This window comes from Ptychodera flava, chromosome 5 (assembly GCF_041260155.1).
Source record: "Ptychodera flava strain L36383 chromosome 5, AS_Pfla_20210202, whole genome shotgun sequence".
Lineage (NCBI taxonomy): Eukaryota > Metazoa > Hemichordata > Enteropneusta > Ptychoderidae > Ptychodera > Ptychodera flava.
In genome coordinates this window covers 8999017-9019986 of record NC_091932.1, presented here as the reverse complement: position 1 = coordinate 9019986, position 20970 = coordinate 8999017, and the positions used below count along the sequence as shown (strand labels likewise).

At 39.5% G+C, this 20970-nt stretch overlaps 1 protein-coding gene and 1 long non-coding RNA gene across 2 annotated transcripts in view; one reads left to right on the top strand and one right to left on the bottom strand.

Moving 5' to 3' along the window:
• The window catches only part of LOC139132468 (uncharacterized), a 179499-nt gene that overhangs the window by 50540 nt on the left and 107989 nt on the right, over nt 1-20970 (top strand). The window lies entirely within an intron of this gene.
• On the bottom strand, nt 7746-12311 carry LOC139132613 (uncharacterized). Its single transcript, XM_070698892.1, has 2 exons — nt 12135-12311; nt 7746-11763 (listed from the first exon to the last, which is right to left on the bottom strand). The coding sequence occupies exon 2, from the start codon at nt 11628-11630 to the stop codon at nt 7746-7748; it is 3885 nt and encodes a 1294-aa protein (XP_070554993.1). The 5' UTR covers nt 11631-11763; nt 12135-12311.

Below are 20970 nucleotides of genomic sequence, written 5' to 3'. Positions count from 1 at the left end.
ACAAATTCTACACGGTGTCTTGGGTTCTTTGTCTCTCGAAATGGTCCTTGTGGTATCGCTGTCGATGCTCGACCTAACAGGATATCATTTGGGCATAAGTATGCTCCATCATCAGGATCATTTGGAATTCTCCCTATTGGTCTCTGGTTGACGAGATTTGCTACTTCAAGTAGTACGGTGTACAACTCGAACGGTGTCAGAACTTGCTCTCCAACTGACTGTTTTAATGCTGCTTTGCATGTCTTTACGAGTGATTCTGCACATCCATTCTGGTGTGGGGCTGCAGGCGTGGTAAATTTCCATTTCATGCCTTTATCTGCACAGAACTCTTGTAACTTCTCTTTATCCCATCCTTGCACTATACGTCTGAGTTCTTGTTCTGCTCCTACTAACTGACTTCCATTATCACTGGTCATCATTGCTGGATATCCTCGGATCGCGAAGAACCGGCGGAGTACTTGCATAAACTCCATAGTTGAGTAATCTACAGCTAGTTCTAAGTGAACGGCTCTGGTATTCAAACAAGTGAAGATCACTCCATAATGCTTGGTGGTCTTATTGCGGCTGATCTTTACTTTATACGGTCCAAAGTAATCACAAGCTGTGTAATAGAATGGCGGTGTATACGGTGCCAATCTTTGCTGTGGTAGATCTCCCATGAACTGTGTTTCAGTTTTCTTGTCTCTTTCTCTGCAGAATACACATCTGAACTTTATAGTCTTGGCTAGTCTGTGGGCTTTCAAGATCCAGTATTTCCTTCTAGCTTTCGCTACTGTAGCTGCAATGCCAGTGTGTCCGAACTGGTGCATGTGTTGCATAATCAGTAGTGATACATGGTGTCGGTTCGGTAACAAAGCTGGATGGCTGGTCTCATATGACATGAACGAAGCATTTACTCGACCTCCAACTCTGATTATTCCTTTATCTGTGAATGGACTCAGTGTCTTGAATTCTCCAGCTGCAAGGCGTTCATGGAGACTTCTCTGTGCTCTGGTTATCCAGTACGTTTCTGCATCCTTGAGTTCATTCGGTGACAGTGGACCTTGTTTCATCGGTGCTCTGTTTTGTTGCTTGTCGCGTAGATTGTCAATGAATCTCAGGACATATGCAGTTACTCTGATCAGTCTCATCCATGACGAAAATCTAGTACTAGGTATACCAGACCAAAATTTTAAAATCAGAATTGCAATAAATATTCTTTATTAACAGCAAGAACTGTGCAAGGGATGGTTAAAATTGAAAACCTGATGAAAATTGCTTGATCGGTTCAGAAGTTATGAGCCTCTAAAGGTTGCTCAAAAAGCCTACATCAACCGTCATAGGTGAAAAAATATGAAATATTGAATAAATTCCAATATTTGGAATGATTTTTTTTCAATAATTTGTACTTCCAAAACAAATTATGTAGTCCTTTGAGGAGAAAAGGAATATATTTACAGAGAAAAAGTGTTTCTGACACTATAGCTTGGCCTCTGTACTGGAAAAACGAGGTTAAAAATGGCAATTTTTACCAAAATTCTGACTGAAGTAAGGCTCAAAATAGTTATTTTTAGACAAATTGCAAGTTTCAAGGGTGGATTAATACAGAAAATCAATACATCATGAAGTTTTTTGGTAAAGTTACAAAATATAACAACTTTCTAATTTGTTTATAGTATAATGATTTCAAATGTTTGCTTTGATGTAGAAAAAATTGGGTCATAAACATTTAAATATTGCTATTTTAGGTTTAAAATCTTGAAAAATTCAGATCCGCCCTAATTAAATATGCAAAACCAACGTAGTTTTGGTTCTCAAGGTCATATCACCGTGAAATTTTGCAGTCAATGTTTTTAAGGAAACTCTATACATTAATAAAAGTGACTTTGAAATTTATGCAAAAACCACTGGTTTCCATGGCAACAGTGCAACGTTTTGCATATACAGTACAAAGCTTTACTTCTTTATGATCTGTGGTTGGAACACATGAAGGAAATAGGTGATCTCAACAAGCTCACTATTAATGCCCATGTATATGTTATTGCATTTATGTCTCAAAATTCAAAAATTGTTACACAATAACAGTGTAATTTACATTATGAACACACTGTTTTGACAAGCTACAAACTTGGCATTTCAACAAACTTAACAAGTAGAACAACAAACTGTAGTTTGCACACTGAGCAAAAATATTGAAATACACTGAGGGAAATCTGTAAAAGTTACAGCTAACGTCCCTTTTACCACCACATTACTTTTTTTTTCACATTTACTATGTTTTTGTGTGTACAACTTACAAGTAGGCCTATATGTGGCTGCATGGCCATGAATTTGTATATAACTGTATATCATATTCTGAGAGTGAACAATCTATTTCAAACTTTGGAAGTTTTATCTATACAGAACTACCTTTTGAAAATCTAAAAATCTGAAGGCTAATTGGCAAATAATACATCATTATTCACTTGAATAAATTTGAAAGTTTAAACTGAAACATGTAGATTTCTTATTTACATATTTACCTGACAGTTTTACATGGCAGCACATTCAGAAATACTTTTGACAGAATTTTTTATACAGGCCTGACACATGACCCACTTCTGGAACATGCCATATGCGGCCACCAGCAGTTGGTATCAGTGATATTTTGCATAGAACAAATTTTCTGCTGATAGGAGCTACATCATCTGGAGAGGGCCATTTAAATTTATCATGGGTTGTATAGGAACAGGGATGCATGAATTTGACAATCAAGTTTTCATTCTCTGTATTCATGATCTGTCCTGGAAACCAGACGTCTTTTCCACTGCCATCCTTCTCATATGCCACTGCAATGAAATCTCCACTTGCACACTGTATTTCACACTGTTCCTGCTCTGTCTCACTGTCACTATCTCTTTCAAGTCTACGTCGTTTTGTTTTGCTTTCTTTCTTCTTTTTCTTTTGTCTTTTCTTTATGTTCTGCTGTCCTGTCTCATGTGTCCTTGCAGTCTTTGTATTACTTGTGCTGCCGTGTTGTGCTTTTCCTGCTGTCACTTCTGCCTTGTCTAAGAAACACTGCTTGATATCCTCAAAGTGTGCCTTCCTTCTGGGATCTTGGAATTCCATTCTGGGGTCTTTTGTGTATAGGTATCTGTTGTTGTATTGTTCAAAATGATCTTTTTCAGGTTCTCTGTGAGTGTAGCGCTGCTGTATGCCTTGCCATCTTTACTTGCTTGGAATAATTCCTTATTTCCTTTCACCTGTAGCACTTTATGGTAATATTTTATTTCTGTTAGCAGAATATCACGTTTTCCACTTTCATTACTGATGTTTGACAGCATACGCTCTACGTCTGTGTCTGATCTGCATGGTCCATTGTGTGCATGAACTTTATCTATCAATATCTGCCTTTCTTCTATCTTTCTTTGTTCTGCCATTTTGTTCTTCTGTGCATGTTGTTGGATGATTTTCTGTTTCTTTTCCTTTACATTTTGGACATACTCTTGATGTTTTGACCTCACAAGTTTACCATACTTGCGTGCTTCTGTCATTAGAGCTGACTTATCTTCTGTACTCTTATCTTTCAACCATTCCATAGTTTTGTTCTTTTTTATCATGATCACACTTGAATGATGTCTGGTACTGGCATTAGGCTTCTGATGTTTTGAATAATCATAGTCACCGAAGTCATTTTCACCAATCAAATTATCCTTTTTGGTATGTGCAGTGCAAGCAGAGAGCAAAGGTGAACTTTCCTGTCCATATTTCCCACCAGGGAGATATTCCTGCAGCTGTTTGACAGTGACAGAGAGACTTGCTGCACAGATAAGTTCAAGAACTTCTCTAGTCAGCTCACTGCTTTCAGCATCAGATGTTGCAAATAGGCTGTCAGATACTTCATCATCTTTGGCCTGGAAATCGGGGAATAATATCTCATCCATTGACAAGAGTGTAGATGCATCATTGGTCCATTGCTGCAACTTGTCTTTCAAAGGTATGATGTACTCGTAAAGCTTGGTCACAGGTACCTTACTCTTGATCAACAACCAGAGTGGTGTAGTGACCTTACGGCTGAAGATTCCAAGTGCTCTCAATCCACAGAGTAAAGCTTTACTATTTATGTCTGCTTTAACAGATGTCAGAAGTCGATTCCCTTTGGTGAGATAGCCATCACTAAAAAACTCCTGTATATCTCTCGCATGATGATATAGCACTGCTGCTCCCTCAAACAGACAGTTGAATCGATTACCACGGTAACTGAGGACTTCTGATTTTTTTTCCTTTAGCTCCATGAAACTCAACCACTCAGATCGACATCCATTCTTTTGGTCTCCGCGTGGACCCAAGACTTCGGATGCGGTTCTCAGCACACGGTGTACTGCTGATTCTGTACAGGACCACATTTTGAACTCTGGTAGCCCATCTCTCCCCAGTTTCCCATACACTTTCTCAAGGCAAGGTTGCAGCTGTTTCAATGCTGTTCCACACTGTGTGCTGAGGCCTAGAAGAAAATGGGCTGAGCAATAGAAGTAATTTAGATGACGCATTACGTTCATCTAGGTCAGGAACAAACTGCTGCCGCCATTCATCTAGCTTGTTATGGTACGCTTTCATGATACTTGATCTGTCTGATACAACATTGGTTAGTTTCCTCACCAGTTCTTTCATTGCACCCTGACTGTCTGTTTCATTTGCATATTCTGAAAGTTCCTCCATCAGTTTTATTGTTGTATCCAAGACAGTCTGTGAATTTTCCTCTGCCACATCCAAATATCCCAGAGTGAGACTCTCTCCACTGTCCAATGTGACCTCAAAGTCTAGCACTTTATCTCCATCGCGAGATGTTCCATCAGTGTGCATGTCATAATGCTTTGATTGCATTATTTTTTCACTGACATGTTTTTTGGCCAGGTAGTGAGCTTCGTCTGCAATGTTAGTGGTGGTTGTTCTTTTCGGTAGATCTTTCTTGTCAATCTTAGCATGGTGGATGGTTCTTGATACAATTTCAATGACGTCAGGAATTTTACTTGAACCAATCTGTTTTCCCTGAAGCTCCATCACACAGGTTCGAAGATCATCACTGAAAGGTGCATTGGTACATTCATTTGTCCTCAGATATACAACTCCCTCATTAGCATTGTCAAGCTGACTGGTTAAAACATCGATGTTGTCTTCTAGTGCTTTTACTTTCTCTGTTAGACTTGCAATAGTTGATGTATTTTCTTTATGACATTTTTGTATGTGATTGAAGATTTCTTGTTTTGTGACACTGTTGTTTGTAGCAGTTTTTTATCATGCTTTAGATCTTTGACAACTTTCTGATAATCTTCTTTCAGCTGACCTTCTCTTATTTCACTTTTTTCATGGTTTGGTTGGCAAGACATAACTTTGCTTTTAATTTCCCAATCTTTGCGTCTGCTTTATTACACTTTACTTCTCTCTGTTTGATTTCTTCATCCCATCGTTTTAGTCGCCTGTAGTAGTTGTTTTCTTTCACTGATTTCATTTGTTTTTGAGTGAGTATGAGTCGTTGTGACAGCTCATTGTACTTGTTTTTCAGTTTGTTGTACTTGATTGAATACACGGTCTCAGTTTGCAGCTCACTATATAGAGATTCTAACTCTGCTACAATTTCTTTTCTAGCTTCCAACTGTTCCACTGCCACTTTCAGTTGTACATCAAGTTCTGCTACTCTGCATTTCAGCTCTCTCTTTTCTTTTTCAAGTACTTTGTTTTTCACTGTAGCTACTCTCAGCTCTTCACAAAGTTGTTGTTGTTGTTGTTTTTGTTTTTGTTGTTTCTGTGGATTTTTATTTCGTTCCTCTTGTGATATATTTTTAACGTAAAGTTCATGTTTGAATGTTGTTGCTGTTACTCTGTTTGTCTTGTTCATCTGTGCATGCTTGTAGGCTGTTACACCCCACATCTGTCGGAGACACTGTGGTGAAATGCCATTTAGAGCTGGAAGGAGTTTGCTGGCCCACTCAGTTGCATTTATCCATGTAAAAAGTCCCTTTAAGATCAGTGACCTCAATTCAATAACTGCCCCATTAGTGAACCTATCTGTCATGTCATCAAGGCCGTTGAGAGTATACAATGATGGTAAAGTAATCCCCAGATCACAGCAGTATTCACCAATAAAATCTCCGGTGTTACACTGGTACAGCTCTGACATTGACTTATTTAAGTACTCTATTTGTTGTTGTCTGTTCATTTTCTTTAATTCTCTTTCTTGCTTTCTCTTCATGTTTGACAAACGTTTGGGTTCTTTTGGTAAATTTGTTGCTCCCATTTGTTTCAAACAATCATATAGAGTTACAAGACTTCCTGCTTCCATCGACAGAAGAAGAAAAATTGCGTTTGTGATTTTTTTCCCATCTGCAATGAAAATGAATAAAACCGTATTACTATATTTTCTTAACTTTTATTAAAGTTTGCCATGATATTTCCTGAATTCCTGTGAGATCTAGGACAAAAAATTGACAGAGCTAAACTTCTAAAGTCAAGCATCTTACAATTTGGGTTTAGTGGGCAGGCTAAGTTGTTTGTACATAAACAAACTCAAATTTTGTTTCTGTCATTTTCTTGCAGAATTATTTTGTTGAAATTAAATACAGTAACTAAAATATAAATTTTAAATATGAAAAATTAAACAAAGAGTTGACATCAGAAGAGCAAGCAAAACAAAGGCCGGTGTCAACTAGAAAGACAGAACTTATTTTTTTTTAATTGAAAAATTGGGCATAGGTTTCCCCTGCATGGGCACCTGGCCCATGGCAGCTGCTGTTCAGCAGATTAAACCCAGACAATCAGCATCAACTCAAGAAAAAATTTATGAAATATTAGAAAAAAATTTTGAGGGGCAAAATGGAAATGTACTTTACTCAAAAGTTTGACGTTTACCTGAATTTATTGCTTCAAAAACCAAATGTCAAAATAACGGGATTACTTCTCATCCAACATGATGCTCAAATTACAGTATACAGCTCAGAGCAAAAAATCACAGCCGTTCACAATTATTTTTAGAATAGAAATATATTTCAGTAATTTACAAGAAAAATATAGTATTTATTGAGAAAAATATCAACAAACTTACCATTCTGTGAGAATCTTGCCAAAATCTCACCGATATTTCCACCAGTCAAGCCAGAAAGCTCGAGTGCCAAGTCTCGGGTAGCGCTAGCGTCCATAGTTACAGATGTCGTCAACAAGACTCAAAGTTCGCGCGGTTCAGCAGCACTCTCAACAAAAAAAATCACCTACCGCTATTGAGTCTCTGATTCATCCACATTTATTTCAAATTCAATAAATAGACGAGGTCTCAGTAAACATATCAATGTAATTTTCTCCCCATTAAAATCTTTAGAAATGTCCAAAATGTGCTCACAAATTTTTCAAATGAAGATTTTTACAAGATTTAGTCAGAATTTGCAGACGAAAAATGGTACCATTCGAAAGACAATTTCATAGCGAAAAATACCCGGAACATTTCATTTGTCTAGCTGCGCAGACTCAGCAGCGACACCCGATGATTTATGGGTAAGGTCATAAAACAGCTGGAGGTCAAATTGCGTCTTTCGAGGTCAGTGCTCAGAGCTCACGCTGTGGCAATTTTACGATGGCCATTTCTTCATTTTGTTACGTAAAATTTCAAAATAAAGACAAGTAAGTGACACTAAGGTATCTTTTTACTCGGATTGGCCCCTGTTTTAGCCTCATTTTCTTGAAAAAACCCAACATTTTTTATTTCTAAACATGGTCGATCTCCGTAGTCACGCACGCGTTCAGTAGCCATTGTATGGCCGTCTGGTATACCTACTAGTACAATCGAGAATTTCTGGGCTCTCTTGTGTGACAAGAATCTGCTGAGTTTTACGTTCTTCTTTGTCTAGCTCAGTTTGGTCTGGACAGGAAACATCTTGTGGCCATTCAGACTCAGGTGAATACAGGAACTCTGGGCCATGTTGCCATCGTTCAGTTAACTGCTTGACAGATATACCACGTGACACATCATCAGCAACATTGAATTCTCCTGGTATGTGTCGCCAGTGTGACGGATCTGTAGTGCTCTGGATTTCTCCAACCCTATTAGATACAAATGGCTTGAATCTTCTTGCTGGTTTCTGAATCCATGCCAATACTATGCTGCTATCTGTCAGAAATATCGGCTTACTGATCTGAAATCTGGTTTGTTCAGTGATTGCCTTATACAAACGACTTGCTATGACTGCTGCTTGTAGTTCAAGTCTCGGCGTTGTCAGTTTCTTCAACGGTGCTACACGTGATTTTGCTGCAATGAATCTGACATCATATGTACCGTCAATCAGTTCCCATCTGAAATATGCACAGGCTCCAAAGGCTTCTTCAGATGCATCAGAAAATATACACAGAATCGGATCTCCGGTGGCATCAGCTGGTGTGAGACATCTGCTGAAGCTTACATTGTTCAGTTCACTCATTTCTTGGAATAGCTTCATCCACTGATGTTGCATTGGCTGAGATAATTCTTGGTCCCAGTCTATGCCTTGTAACCATAAATGCTGCATACCTATCTTTGCACGGATCAGGAATGCTGTTGCAAAGCCTATGGGGTCAAAAATGCGTGCAACTTGACTAAGAACTCTTCTCTTGGTCAGTTTCAGATTATCAGACTCTCCTTGGTTTGCTACATATCTGTCTAAGTTCATACTGACTTTGAAACTGAGAACATCTTCTTCAGGTTCCCATACTGTTCCTAGTACTTTCTCTTCTGCTTCATTTGGGAGAAGTTTCCGTTCTACTCTGTCAGAGTTTGGTGTTTCTTCATTCAGTGACTTGTTTGACACCCAACCTTTCACTTTGAATCCACCTTCAGCCAGGACTGTGTCTACCTGTTTTGTCAGTTTCTGGGCTTGATTTACAGTGTGGACTGAATCACAGATATCATCCATGTATGTATTTTCCTTCAGTGTGCGCGCTGCTTCGGGGTACAGTTTTTCTCCTTCTTCAGCTGTACGTTTCAGTGCTGTCTGAGCCATGGCTGGTGCAGGTTTATCTCCAAACGTAAGAACTGTTTTCACATAAACTTCAGGTTTCTTACTGACATCAAGATCTCTCCATAGAAATCTGTGTACATGCTGATCTCTTTCTGGTATCAGGATTCTGTGGTACATCTTTGATATGTCACCAATGACAGCTGTTTCATTTTCACGGAATCTCAGCATTACTCCAAACAGGTTATTCAGCAGATCTGGACCTTTCATCCAGTAGTCATTCAAACAGTGTCCTTGGAACATAGCTGATGAGTTGAAAACAATACGAAGAGGTGTACTTTTCTTCTCTGGTTTCAATACTTCATGGTGAGCAATGTAGTGTACAGGACCTCGGTACGACTCTGATTCTTCCTCGGATAATTTTCTGGCAAACTGCATTTCTACCATTTCTTTAATCTGACTGCTGTATGCTTCTGCGTGATCAGGATTTCTCATTAGACGTCTTTCAGTTGCATACAATTTCTTCTCAGCTTGGACTCTGTTGTCCGGTAACAGACTTGGATCCTTTCGCCAAGGGTACGGTATGAGCCACTGGTTTCCAACTTTAGTACAGCTTTCATCAATAATTCTGGCTTCATCTGCTTCTGCAGGACTCAGGTCATCAGGCTTACAGGCACATGACTTAGCTGTAACTCCCATTGTCTCAGTTGTCCAGAAATCAGTCAAGTCAACAGGTGCTGAAAACTTGATATGCAGTACTTGGCAGTTTTGAGACTGTTCTTCAGTGGATGCTCCAAATACTACCCAGCCTAGTGGTGAATGACGGGCTATCAGGTTACCTACTTCTACGGTTTCTCCAGCATGCATTTTTGCATGATCAATTCCAATTAACAGGTCTACTGAACCACTTCCTCGGTGAATGTCATTTGGCTTAATGTTCAGTTGCTTTGACATTTCAATAACATTGACTTCAGATATGTCATCACTGATGGAGGGGATGCCAACTGCTTTAACTGTGAACATCTGCTTCTTGTTTACTGGGCGGACAGGAACAACATATGTTTTCGTGCAGAGTTCTTCTTCTTCACCTCCGACCTTTGTAATAGTAGTACTGACGGTTTTACCTCTGAGTTGTAGACTTTCTGCAAGGGATGTCCTTATCAGGCTGATCTGTGCACCAGAATCAAGGAGTACATTGGCTGGCTGCTGTCTACCATGGTTACTGACAATGTTTACTGAAACAACTGGTAGTAGTGTCCCTTTGCTGTATATGGTTGCTACGCCAACTGAATTGTTCTCTGACCTTACTGCAGTAACAGTGTCTGTACCAGTGTGTAGAAGCGGATGGTGGAACAGGTTACATGGCATACCATTAGTCATCTCCTGACAGTGACGTTTTCTAGTACATGTCTTCGCACTGTGGTTTTTACCTGCTTTCTTTAGACAACTGAAGCATGCATGACCATCCTTCATTTTCTCCAAACGTGCTTGCGGAGACATCGCTATCAACTTACGGCACTGGTCTACCCAATGATTTGATGACTGACATATCCAACACTTATAATGCAGTGAACTTCTGCTACTGGTGCCATCTGATACGTAGTTAACTGCTTGTGTACGTGCTGTTTGAACTGGATTACGTAATGGTGCAGCTGCTCTCATACGGGATTTCATTTCTTGTGTCATCCAGGCCATCAGAGCTTCCATTGTTGCAGACTGATTTTCTGTTTCTAGCAAACGGAACCAAACTTTTCTGTCATCAGCACTCATTTTCTTTTCTATCATGGCCAAAACATGATTGTTGTCCATATCGTGTGGTCGACCTACTTCTTTCAGAACGTTATAACTACGTCTTACCAGGTGTACCAAGTCACAGAAGCGGCCATCTTCATCACCCTTTAATGGCTTGAACTTCACAATATCTTGCATAATAATATCTGCTACAAATCTAGGATCACCATAGATTGAGTCCAGATATGCCCATGCAGCATCATAATCTGTGCCTAAACCTTTGATCAAATCAAGTGGTTTACCTTGCAGGCAGGTGCGCAGGAGTGCTACAGCATCACGTTTACTGTATCTTGTGTTGACCATATGTTTGAAATCTGCCTTGAATGTGAAATACTCTCTGACATCACCTGAAAACTTTGGAAGTTTTGGCTTTTCCATCTTAAAGCTGCAAGATACACTGGAATCTGTATTCTGTTGCACAGGCTCAGTATGTTGTGTAACTAGGTTAACAACATCTTGTGAAGAACCATTGATTGCTGGGCTTGACACATCAGCAGTATTAATTTCATGAGTTTCATCTGTACTGTCATTCTCATTGTTGTCTACTGGCTCTCCTGTATTACTTTCTGAACTATCAGTTTTCACTGGGGCTTCACTTTCTTTCATGTAATCTATGGCTCTACTTTTCAGACTGATGAAGTTTTGTTGGCAGTCTTCAATCCAGGCTTCTTCATGTTCAAATTCCTCATCATTTTCAATGTATTGAATATACTCCTCGTGTTTCTGAACCAGATCATCATATGCATGTATAAGTCTTTGCAGTGACTGCTCAACTTCATTTATGGGACGGTTACTGTCTATCAGAACGTTAAGGCCCTTACCATGACGAGTCAGTGATGCTTTAGCATTTCTTCTCTTCTTCTTGGCTTCCTTTGCTTTATTCTTTGTATCAGTTTCTGACATCATGAACGGTGTATCCACGCTCCCTAGGATCCTGGTTAGCAGCTTACAGAAATCGAATGAATGTGACCCTCAGGGAGTATGAACACGAAAACAGGCAGCAGAGTCTTGAAAACCGTATAATTGGTTTTTATTCGATCTGTAAACAGTAACATTAAACGTATACAACCAGTAAGTTTCCGTTTAAACAGACAACTAAGCACAACATAGGCCTAAACTTGAGTGGCCGTACAAAACGCTCTCATAAACATCAGTAAACTGATCCGCGTTTAGTGTCCGGTAAATCTCTCAAATATAAAGTCTAAATTCACTGATTTAGCAGTTTCTCTCAGCATTCACAGGCGATTGTCCGTTTTCTGCGTTGTATGCTGAATTGCATAACACATGTATATGGCGGTAACTCACTGAACTGTCCGTCACATGGTTTTGGCAAGTATGCATCAAAACGTCAAAATACTGACTGAAAATATATAAACGGCTTAATAACAGTATAAATAAAGGAGTTCTTACTTCTTTGCAAGACTCTACTGAAAACCTTTGAACAGTTATTCGGCAAACAGACAGGAAATCGGCTGATTTCACTGGAACATCGTCCGTACAGTGTGTACAGTGCAGTGTTACAACTGTAAACAGAAATGGCGGCAAAGCCAATAGTAGTAAACAAAAGAATTATACTGTCTGAGCGTGAGGGCGGGCTTCATGTCCCTACATGTCTGTTTCTCAGCGTACCACAGGGTAAGTTTGAAATTTGATGCGTATTGTATCGACATATTCCACGGCATGTTACTTTACTTCGTTATTTATACCATATTCTCCGTATTTATACCATATTCGCTAAAAGTTGCTGGTAATGACCTAACATTGACGACAGCAGATGCATTATAATATTATCTAATGCTTTTGTATTCGCTATATACTAGTTTTGTTTCTAATGAATCCGTTATGAACCGTTATAAACTGATACCAATCCTTAGCGAAGAATAAGAAATTTGTGCAACACGTATATTGTGGATTGATTTTTATACAATTTTGAAAATTAGGGATAGATGAAATGTATAAATGATTGCACAGCGGGATTCGATTACGCAAACGTACATCAAACTTGAATCTATTGTCGTGGATTTAATGGTGTATTGTGGCCAGGTAACAGACGTCATTCATATTGTTCGCGGCCAATTAAAACTAAAATAGCATAGTTTTGCTTTTTAATAATTTGTGTCTGTCAGTCAAATATGCTAATCTTGTTATCTTGCTCAATATTGGTGGCGTTTGAGGCACATTTTAAGGACGAAATCGCAAGTTTCTGCTAATTTTATGTTTTGGGCCTTTAGTTCGGCGTCGGCCAGTCTGGAAGAATGTCTGTTACTAAGCAAGATATACAGTTATTCTTAGACAACCATTACAACCAGTTTCTTAATATCATACTGTTTTGACCTCATTTCTACCATTCGTCTTTATAAATGGAGAACGCGTTGTTAATGACAATCACAGCATTTAATTAGGTGACACAAAATGCACTGGCACCAGCTTTTAATGACCTATGCATTACAATTACAGTATGTAGATATCACAAAAGTACGTATACTTCCCATGCCGACAAGATCTTCTCTGGTATAAATTCATTGGTACCAAGTGTTAAACAGAAAATGATATCAACTTTGCACTGTCTCTGTGCGGACTCGGTTCGCCATCGTTGGAATGTCCACAGGCGCTTGGCACATTGCTGGGATAATAATCGTATTTAATATGTAAAATGTCTATATACGACTTGATTATTCAATAAAAGAATCACTGTACGTGATATTAGTGTAGGCCTAAAGGCCTACATGTTGACTGGCATTATACACGAATACACGAATGGCTATGGCTGCCTGGCCCGGGCCCGGCGCACGCACTGCATAATCATCAATGTGTAGAATCATGTCTACATGACTTGATTATTTAATAAAGAATAACGGTACGTGATATAACTGTACATGTGAGCAAGCTTAACCGAGCGGCTGTAGAGCTCTGCAGGGCTTGGGTCCCGGCTTGGGCCCGTTGTCCACCACTGCACAGACAGAATGGAAAGGTGAGAAAGCTTTTCACCGCCCGATTTCATAAATCAGCGAAATTCACGAACTCTGAGCGTTTCCGGTGATAAAAACTGGTCAACGGTCATATGGTTGCATAAACAATCGATCGACTGGCCTCTTTTGCCTAAAATCATACCTTATCCTATGCTACTAGCGAGAAATCGTCCTGAAATCTACTGGGCACACCAACCCAGCGCCGGCCATTTTGAATCAGCTGCATGCAATGTACGCGTCTGCATACAACCCTTCGCAGATGACGTATTGTCGCTCTTCTCTCATTGGACGCGTACATTGCATGCAGCTGATTCAAAATGGCCGGCGCTGGGTTGGTGTGCCCAGTAGATTTCAGGACGATTTCTCGCTAGTAGCATAGGATAAGGTGGAAGCGCGCATGCTCGCGTAGCGGCAACACGTTGCTCCGACATGCTCGCAAGTTTCGTCTTTTTATCACAGCATTTCAGTACAAACTTGGTCTTTTCTGCTGTGTGCTGTGGTCTTTTTTGCCTTCTCAAGGTACTGTGCTGAGTTCAGCACATTTCTGTGGTTTCAAGTGTCGTATCTTGGTGTTAGAAGTTGTTTGGTCGACGCAGTGCCAAAATGCCACGTCAAAAGCGACGACAACGGAGACTGAATCAACAGGTGGAGAATGACGAAGGGGAGAGTCGTGGCAGTAAGGCGAAAGATACTGACAAGAAAGGAAGCGTCGAAGAGGTAAACCAAAAAAGTGGTGACAAAAATGAGAATTTCCTGAAAGATACAAACTTGAAGGTAAAATTTAAAGTCTTCTGCCAAAACTTACAAGTGGTAAAGGACTTAGACGTAATCAGAAGTGCAAAACAGGTGGTCGGAAGTCAAGGCATATATGGAGTTCAGTTCTTACCGAAAAACAAAGTGTGGATAATATATGCAAGAAATGAAGATTTCAAGAGAAAGTTGCTAGTAAAGGGAATCAATATAGCTGGTATGCATGTAATTTTAAGTTCAGCCGAATTTGACGAGGAAAATGCAGTACGCATCTCCATCCATGACCTGCCGCTACATGTAACGGACAGTACAGTTGCCACGTTTCTGGACGGGTTCTGTGAACGAAGTCAACCGGTTAGGAAATGTACTGTGACTGACCCTGAGGACAACACATCTTATTTCAATGAAAATCGATTTTGTTACGTAAAGCGGATAAAAAAGCCTATTCCGAATTTCACAGAGTTGTCATATTCCGATGCTAATGACATTCGTCGTACGTATAGCTTTAGGGTATTTTATACCGGACAGGAAAGAGAATGTTATATTTGTCGTGAAGTTGGGCATAAGCCATCAATGTGTCCCCAGAAATCACCTCCATCCTGCTTTGGTTGCAAGGAAGTTGGTCACCGTGTTTCTGAGTGTCCTAAGGGAAAGCAGTGTTATCATTGCAAGAATTTGGGGCACGTGGCAAAGGAATGTCCTGGAAATGATGCAGATCTTGTCGACCGTTTTGTCGAATCATTTGCAAGCTTATTAAAGCAAAGGAAGCCGAAAAGCTGATAGACAAAGCCTTAAATCGAAATAGAAGCACTAGCTCACCTGAGTCACAACAGCAGAGATGCGAAAAGATCGATGTACCAGTAGAAGTACACCGTGATGCGGAAACAGTTGCTCCACCATTACAAGCGATGACTAGCGACAAAAACAGCGAAGATGAGTCAACAGGATCAACCAAATGTAGATCTCCGAGAGGGATAGTGAAGTTAAAGAGAAAAAGACCGGCTTAAAGAAATATTTTAGTGTGAGTGCTGTTTTCAGAAAGAAAGTGAAATCTTCAAGCACCGTAGAGTCGCCCTCACCGCTTCAACCTGCATATAAAAGGAAGCGGAAAACTGTGTCTACAACAACGGCTAGTTCTTCTTTCAGTGACTGAAAAAATATATTCAAATGTTGAAAACTGTAATCTGTGGGGACGTATCAGTGTGTTACTTTACGTGAATATAGTTTTAGACATTTTTTTTTCTCCTTGCTGCTTAAATGAGTACTTTGAATATTGCAACGATAAACGTAAGAGGCCTTAGAGATAAAACAAAAAGAGCGGTTGTATTTAATTGGTGTAAAAAAAGTAAATTTCATGTTATATTTTTACAAGAAGTTTACAGTTCAGTAAAAGATGAAAAATTATGGGAAAAAGAGTGGGGAAATAAGATCGTTTGGAGTCATGGATCACATCATAGTAGAGGAGTGGCAATCTTGTTTTCAAAAGAAAGTGATTTAAAGTCCATATATTACCTCTGAAAAAATATTTTTTAGTTTTTTACTATAAACTCTTATTGGAGTCATGTGTCAAATGCTGGTGTCATTTTATTCATTTCTGTTGATAAATAACTGCAATCTTGCTATAAATTCACGGCTGGAGAAAAAAATCTCTGTTTGAACCACGCCCTCATCTGTGACGTCACGTGAGGCCATCGTTGTGCAAATCAATCTATGCCTCCTGTACATACACAAGCAACAATGGCGTCAAATTTAAACTCGGCGAGCGCGAATGAAGAGATAGTTTTTGGACTCGGAGTGTATGATTCAGATGATAATGGGGAGTCTTGGGCTCTACGGTACATGACTATTGTTCAGGAAATTCAGAGCCACGGCCGTATAGGTTTTGAGCCAGCGAGGTGCGAGTATCTCCCCAACCTGCGGATCAATCGGCCAAGCGACGAAATACCTTCAGACCCAGGTTCACCCGAGCCTTCACAAGTGGGAAACACAGATAGGTAGTAATAAGAATCATTTAGGCCTTCAATTTTATGATAAATATGCCCAAACGAAATATTCTGAAAGCGGCTGTGTGAAACTCGAATTCATAACTCTGTCTGTCATCAGATGCCGATACGAGTCTGAGTAACAGGCCTGGGTAACGAGAAAAGAGCTCCCGGTATACGCGCCACGTTGAACTCAGCATCGCACTCAAATGTCTTGTGTATGCCCATTGTTTTAAAAACGCTTTAAAATCATTTTTGACATTTATATAATAAACAACGAGATGAAACCACGATTATTTATTTCCCTTGTTGTTGTCCACACTGTGTCATGGACGTAAAATAAACCTACACTGCTGTATGCACAGTCCATACACGCTACATTTGTGTCGGAAGTTTACCGGTACAATTAGTCATCATCACCTTCCCTGCAGCTGTAGAGGCCCGGGGCCGTTTTGTCCGTGATGTACCTGAATATAATCATCGTTGCTGGAGTTTTGATCTGCTTCTCCAAAGTTATCCGACGGTACTGACACAGCAAACGACCTTCCCGCGTTCCGGAAATAACTACTGATATTCGCGCTGCGTTAGTTCCTTGAACCTTCATTCCTTGTTGAAAGACCAACAAAACGATCTGTGAAAGTTTTTTTTCTCTTGACCATATTTGTTTGTATCGCAGGATTACTAATTTTGTAATGGAGTCAGGTTGATTCGTGTATCTCCACCGACCTTCACAGTATAGTGGAGCCTAGCCGGACCAGGTACGCGGGCTCTCCGACTCATTGATACCTACCAGACACTGTGTCGTACCGTCGTACGCATTTCATGACATCGACACAGCCTTGATTTAATCGTGTCTCGCAGTCATACTGTTGGTTAGTCAATCTGTTTTCAAAGTTGGATCACGTATTTTGACAAGCATACCAAAAGCAGTCTTCAGATAGAAAGAAACCACAAAGTATTGAGATAAAAGTTTTATGCCCGGTTTATTGAAGTTAAAAAATAGTGTTTTCAATTGGCTTCAAACTCACAAAATACGGTTTCCAGTCACCTTGTGGAGATCCAAGAGACACACGTCAGATGCGACCCAACGTAGGAAATATGTCACGATGTCAACAGTAACAACACATAAAGTTGTAAACAAAGGAGGTCACGGCTCTCGATCTCGCTACAGGCTGGACAAGGCACGATATCAACAGTTTGCATGAGCTTATCGATTGCAAGTCACTTGAAAATCAACAGAATACACTTCAGTTTGACTAAAATCTTACAAATTTCTTCATCATGCACATTGAAAGAAAACCTCAACCACGGGGACCGGAGCATTCAGCATCACGCAATGCAATGGCCATGCTGCCATCCAACACTAAGTTCAATCGCAATCAACTTGGCTAGCAAATCGCTCGATTTTTCCATAGAATATTATCAAAAAAGAGGTAAAAGCTACCGTTTCTATCACTCAGAGAGCAATAGCTGTACATGATATAATCGTCTTCTGTGTCTGAGTTGTAGAAAAGCTATCATAAGGTCTCTCGACTCTCGTTGAGTGCACGGCATGGCAGCGGGGCAGCCGACCTGATTAAATATTCACGTAAACAACTGACCCCTTCTCGGAAAGTTCGCATAAATTACTGGATCTCTCTGCTGTTAGGGTGGATGATGTCATTATTTTAGTCCTTATATGTTACTAAACTGGGCTCGAAGGGTAAACAAAAGTTTTATGGCTTGCCGAGTTCGGCAATGCGTACCTAAGCTGGACAGAACGCATAGTACGCAACCATTGTCGGGTATCGTAAACTTACGATAGTATTGTCACATTGATTTAATCACCTGATAGCAGTCCGGGTCAGCTCCAAAATTGGAGACTCATTATGATAATGTATTCCGGCATTCAGCCAATCATCGACCAGATTACATCATTAATAAAGTACAGGTCACGCTGGGTCACAAATTACCCACCAAGTGTGATCGGCAGTTTTGGGCCGCTTATTAAGCCCCTGTCTCGTGAATTTCGACGAATTTCGACAGTCAACATAATCCACGTGTTCTGCAGAAGGTCATGTCCAACAAGGAGTCCGATTAGTGAACAAATATTCGAAATATTGACGATTCATTTCTACTCCCAGTTTATCGATTTCGCTCAAGTACCGAGAATCATTTTGTGGATGTTCGTCATCTCTATTAGAAATACTGTTATAAAGCTTATTTGTGTAGGTACGCGTATAACATTTTGCAAGAAAGAAGAGCAATGTCAGAGCTTTAAAACGATACCTGTTTTGTAGTTGTCAAACGCAGACTAAAAATGGTACGCGATTTTGAAAATGTGTTGACAGAGTGGCCACACAACTGTTCCCCATACGGTAGAATTTGTATCGCTGCCATCTCCGATACAAATGGGGTATTCTGAACGATCTGTGTAGGTACACGATTTATATTTCGCAGGACTTCAAGCCAGAGTCTAGGAATCACAGCGATGTATGGGGTTTGGTTGTCTTAGCCAGAATAAAACTGGTACGCGATTTTGAAATTGTGTTTTGACAGAGTGGCCACACAACTGTTCGACATTATGACAGAATACGGCGCGGGAGTTCGACACAGTATGGCGTACGTAACGAAGGACGCATGTGGAGGTTGCCAGGAAATACAATTTTTACTGATGGCGCGCTGGCCGCTGATTGGCTAATGAGAGGGGGAAAATATTATGGTATAGCATGTATAGCGTCTCCAATTTTGGAGCTGACCCGGACTGAATAGTATCGCATCGTCCACCGTGAATTTGACCGGGGTCTTTTAGTTTGAGGCTAGTTCGCCACACTTTCATGAGCGTGGCGAACTAAGAAGACATTTTATTCGCCACCCTGCACCCAGCACTTTCTGTCGCATTTTGCGAATGTGGCGAGCGCTAGTGCGACCCTGTCACTGCACTCTGCACTGATGGCCTCGCATGACGTCATGTCACGTGACCATTTTGCGGCCAATATGAATTCAGATTTTTTCTGAGGACCAGTATTTCGAGTGTTTTATGTATGAAATATAATATTTTAGAAATGAATACCAAAAATAATTTTTAATTATTTGAGTATTATGACTTTTTTACTAAACAATAGCATTAAGTTCAAATTAAACAAAATCAGGTAATATATGGAAACGTGTTGTGATAGTGAAGGCCGCATAGTAGCCGCCTCGGTAAGCACTGAAGATGAAAAAGTGTGGTTGGTTAACATTTATACTCCAAATTCACCATTAGTTAAACAAAATTTTTTCACTTCTTTGGAAAAATTTGTCCAAAAAAATGGAATTTGTTACGATGATATGATTGTATCGGGAGATTTAAATATTGCATTAAATCCTGATTTGGATAAAGATAAAGGAGATGCGAAATTACCGAGGGATGAAAATCGACAAGCTAGAAAATGCGTTATAGATTTTATGAAGCGTTATCATTTAGTTGATATTTGGAGAAAGCTACATCCAAATGAAAGACAATTTACGTGGCGTAGATGTTTATACCTTTTGTTCAATGCAGACTTGACTACCACCTTGTTAGCCAATCCCTGCTGAAATTTGTGATTAATGCAGAAATAAGCCCTGCGGTGAAATCTGACCATTCAGCGGTAGTTTTAAAGTTAAATATTTCTAAAAATGAGAGAGGAAAGGGATACTGGAAATTTAATAATAGTCTTTTGGATGATACCGTGTATTTAAACAAGTTTGCCATTTTAATGGACCAACTAAAAGTAAAATACGAAAATATTCGGTCAAATCAGATGAAATGGGATTTAATTAAAAGAGATATAAAAGAATTTACAATTAAATATTGTGTAACAAAATCAATGAGTCATAAAAATGAAGTAAGTGAGATATGTGATAAATTACAAAAAATGGATAAAATTTTAAGTACCGATCCATCAATATCGCTGTATAATGAGTATATTGGTCTTAAACAAAACTTGACGATTTATATGCCTACGAAACTAAAGGCAAACAGATCCGCTCTAGGGCTAAATGGATTGAGTACGGAGAAAAAAGTACGAAATATTTTTTTGGTTTGGAAAAGAGAAATGGAAATAAAAAAAGCATAACAAAATTACAGACGGAAAATGGAATGTATGTCACTAATAGAAGAGACATTCTAAATGAGGTGACAAGCTTTTACAAAAATCTTTATAGTGAACGTAGAAGAGAAACAAATGTGCAAGATTTTTTAACAGGCATTACGGTTCCACAGTTAAGTGATGACCAGAAAGAGTTTTGTGACAAAGAAATATTAGAAGAAGAATGCCTAAACGCCATGAAAGGAATGAAAAGAATAAATCACCAGGATATGATGGGCTAACGTTAGAGTTTTATGTAAAATGTTGGCCATTGATTAGAATATTTGTTTTGCATTGTTACCATGAAAATTTTCAAAGGGGGGAGTTGTCGACTTCCCAACGACGGGGAATTATAACTTTGTTACATAAGAAAAAAGAGACACATTTACTTAAAAACTGGCGTCCTATCAGTCTTTTATGTATAGATTACAAAATTCTTGCGCAGGTATTGGCG